General features: G+C 43.3%; 1 protein-coding gene across 1 annotated transcript; it reads left to right on the forward strand.

Annotated features, from left to right (window-relative positions):
• Positions 1–671: 671 nt before the first annotated feature.
• On the forward strand, positions 672–1,700 carry LOC114828157 (ATP-dependent DNA helicase pif1-like). Its single transcript, XM_029111108.1, has one exon. The coding sequence runs from the start codon at positions 672–674 to the stop codon at positions 1,698–1,700; it is 1,029 nt and encodes a 342-aa protein (XP_028966941.1).
• The last annotated feature ends 1,982 nt before the right edge of the window (positions 1,701–3,682 follow it).

A 3,682-nucleotide genomic window follows, 5' to 3' on the forward strand; every position in this document is an offset into this window, starting at 1 on the left:
CGAACGTTATTCGCAATCATATTGACGACATGTTCTCCATCCGATCCGCAACATCTATGGGAAAAGTACAAAGATCACATGAGCGATGACATTTTGCATCGACAAAGAATCTCCAATGATGATATGAATTTACAGTTTACATCATGCATGTACAACGAAGCTTTGATTTTAGTTGAAGATATTAGCATCTCCATTGCAAATAAGGGCCTTGGTCAATTGGGTATAAATGCTCCGGATCGCGGTTCACAAGCGGTGGCAGATAGTGATCTCCATCGAGAAACAGCTTTCAATGTCGGAAGCTTGAATACATTTCTGGAAACAAATTTATCAAAATTGCTTCCAGAACAACATCACGCTTACGACACGATAATGAGAGCAGTTGCAAACGACAGCGGTGGATTGTTTTTCATTTATGCCCCAGGAGGAACCGGCAAAACATTTTTAATCTCTCTGATTTTGGCAACGATTCGGTCTCAAAGAGAAATTGCTGTGGCTATCGCATCATCAGCAATTGCGGCGACATTGCTGGACGGAGGTCGAACCGCTCATTCAGCGTTAAAGTTACCGTTCAATTTGCACTGACCGAGACGCCGACATGCAAAATTACGAAGAATTCAGGGATGGGAAGAATTCTCAAAACCTGCAAATTAATTATATGGGATGAATGTACCATGGCCCACAAAAAAGCTTTGGAAGCCTTGGACCGTACAATGAAAGATCTTCGCGATAACCGAAATGCCTTCGGCGGTGGATTAATCATCTTATCAGGGGATTTCCGTCAAACATTACCTGTTATTCCGCGCGCAACCCCCGCGGATGAACTGAATGCGTGTCTCAAATCTTCTTATTTATGGCCAAATGTAAAAAAACTGTCACTTAAAACAAATATGCGCGTCATCTTACAAAGCGATCCATCCGCGGAACGTTTCGCGAAACAATTATTACAAATCGGTAATGGAGAAATTGGCCCAGAGCCATCATCCCGCAATATTGTTTTACCCACCGACTTCTGTAATAGCGTTACATCGGACAATGCGTTAATCGATAGTGTTTTCCCCCTACTTATACAAAATTATAACGATCATCGATGGTTAAGTGAAAGAGCGATTTTAGCACCCACCAATATCGATGTTGATGCCATTAACAGGGCAATACAAAATCGGATCCCCGGGGACATCATGTCTTATAAATCCATTGATACAGTGTTGAATCAGGATGAAGCTGTAGAATACCCCACAGAATTCTTGAATTCCCTTGATTTACCCGGAATGCCACCGCATGATCTTAAATTGAAAATCGGAGTACCAATCATAATTCTCCGGAATATAAATCCACCGCGACTCTGCAACGGAACGAGATTGTCGGTGAAACAATTGATGAATAATATAATCGAAGGAACTATCTTAAATGGAAAATTCAAGGGGGAACAAGTTCTCCTACCGCGCATTCCCTTGATACCATCTGATTTGCCCTTTGAATTCAAACGATTACAATTTCCGGTACGTCTAGCGTTTGCAATGACCATTAACAAAGCACAGGGACAATCGTTGCAAATTTGTGGTGTGAATTTATTGAATCCCTGTTTCTCTCACGGACAGCTGTATGTTGCATGCTCCCGTGTCGGAAAACCGCAAGATTTATATATTCTCGCTTCGGGAGGGAAAACAACAAACATAGTATATCCACAAGCTCTCGAATAATTTTCTCAGTCCACTCACTTTTACTTCTCGATACCAACAACGATTTTGTCGAAGGATTCGGCATGACGTTCCGATCAATTCGCGCGGAGCAACACAGTTGACGTTCCGAATTCCCTGCGCGTCAGTGATTCGGAGGTTACTATAACGCCCTCTATAAATAAACATTACGGTGCCTGTCATCGGCTATTAGTGAGGGTTCGAAAACAGTGAAGCGCGAGACCATGGAGGAAATGGCTAATGAATGGAAATTGCAGCCTCAAATGAAGCAGAGAACTATCGTTACAGCCATCGTTAAAATCCTGATGACAACCTTCACGAAGTAAGATTCCGAATGACATTTTTTTATAAGTTTTTGGTGCATCTTCAGAAAACTCGCGCGCTTCGAATACGAAAGACAAATCCTACGATATTGACGCCAGCAGTAACGATCGATTCACTTCACGCCTGAAGAAGGACGAAGGGAGTTCACACACGCGTGGAGCATTTGCTTGACACAGGTGTGAATCATTCTTATCGAAAGAGATCTGGACAACGTGAAGGTATCTTGGTATGTCGCGACAAGAAAGGAATGCTCAGGCTAGCAAACGCAAACAAGGTTGGTTTACCCTAAATTTCTCAGAGCTTAAATACAAAGCATTCATTTTGGGTCATCGTTGATCCAAACATGATTTGCGGTCCATTCCATCCCATTCCATCCAAGTAATTATTGACGCAATCGTTATCTAGCTGAGAGCCATCATGAAGTTCCCCTCAAGACACCCAAACTTATTGGCCTGTTAACGACGGAAAAAGCAGGAGGCGTTATCCATGGAAGAGTAAAATCAAAGACGCCGATACGCACGTGGCAAAAGGACACCAATGAAGGGAAATTATTTTCGTTCGTCTTGGCAGATTCCTCCGGCGAAATAAGTGTGATTGTGGCCGATGCTTTGGTTGACAAGTATTTCGAGCAAATTCATGTGGGCCAATGCTATCAGATCATGGGTTTTAAAACGAAAGTGGGGAATCAAAAATTCCGCGTCACAGATCATTCCTGTGAACTCCAATTGCAAAACGTAACTATTCAAGCCTTCAATATTTCTTTCTCAATCACAAAAATCCTGAAATATCCAATCCAAGAAGAATAACAATTATCAAACACTAAATATTGATATTTACGCTAATTTCAGTTGAGTTCTGTGATTCCGATTACCGGTGACACCCTCCCAGCCAATTCGACTAATTTTTTGACGATTCAAGAATTGTCCTACGCTCCTATGAACAAGCCGATTGATTTAACGGGAGTAATCTACGAGGTCGGGGATTCCCAAAAATTTTGTTGCAAGGATGGTGTGAGTCGGGCAAAAAGGAATGTTCGAATCGTTGATGATACTAATCATATTATCACCCTGGGTCTTTGGTCGGAACACTCCGACAAACTAAAAAACGCTGAGGGAAAATGCCTAACCATTCGAAAAGGGTCTGGGCGAAATCTGCCCTCCGAAGCCGATCTGATCGAGTGGGGTCTCATTTTGAAGGTAATTTCGAGAGGAACATTTTCCGCATGGTCCCGGATCCGATCGCACCTCGTGGTCCCCGTAAACGACCGAAGAAGTTTTTTCTTCAACCCCTTCTATCTCGAGAACGGCTATAGCTACAGAGTCGTGCGATAGCGCGATCGGAAGCTCTCGACGAGAGCTTTCGTTTGAGACCCCTCTCGACCGAATCGGCCTCCTCTAAGGCTTTGAAAATCGGGAACCCAGTTTTCTAATACTCCGTTCTAGTACTTCTACACGAGACGCACCTTTGATACTATGTCAGATAGAAGTCCCAAGTGTCCCCCGACCATTAGCCATCAAACCGGGAAATCGAAGGGGTGCATCTTGCCTTAAAAACTTATCTTTTCCCCGGCTAAAACCCGTATTTTTACGGAATTTTCCCGATTCGCCTCTTTTTTGCCCGATTACTCCGAAATGAGCGCCGGGAGCCCGTTTCTGAGCTCG

This window comes from Galendromus occidentalis, unplaced genomic scaffold (assembly GCF_000255335.2).
Source record: "Galendromus occidentalis unplaced genomic scaffold, Mocc_1.1 scf7180000077281, whole genome shotgun sequence".
Taxonomy (NCBI): Eukaryota; Metazoa; Arthropoda; class Arachnida; order Mesostigmata; family Phytoseiidae; genus Galendromus; species Galendromus occidentalis.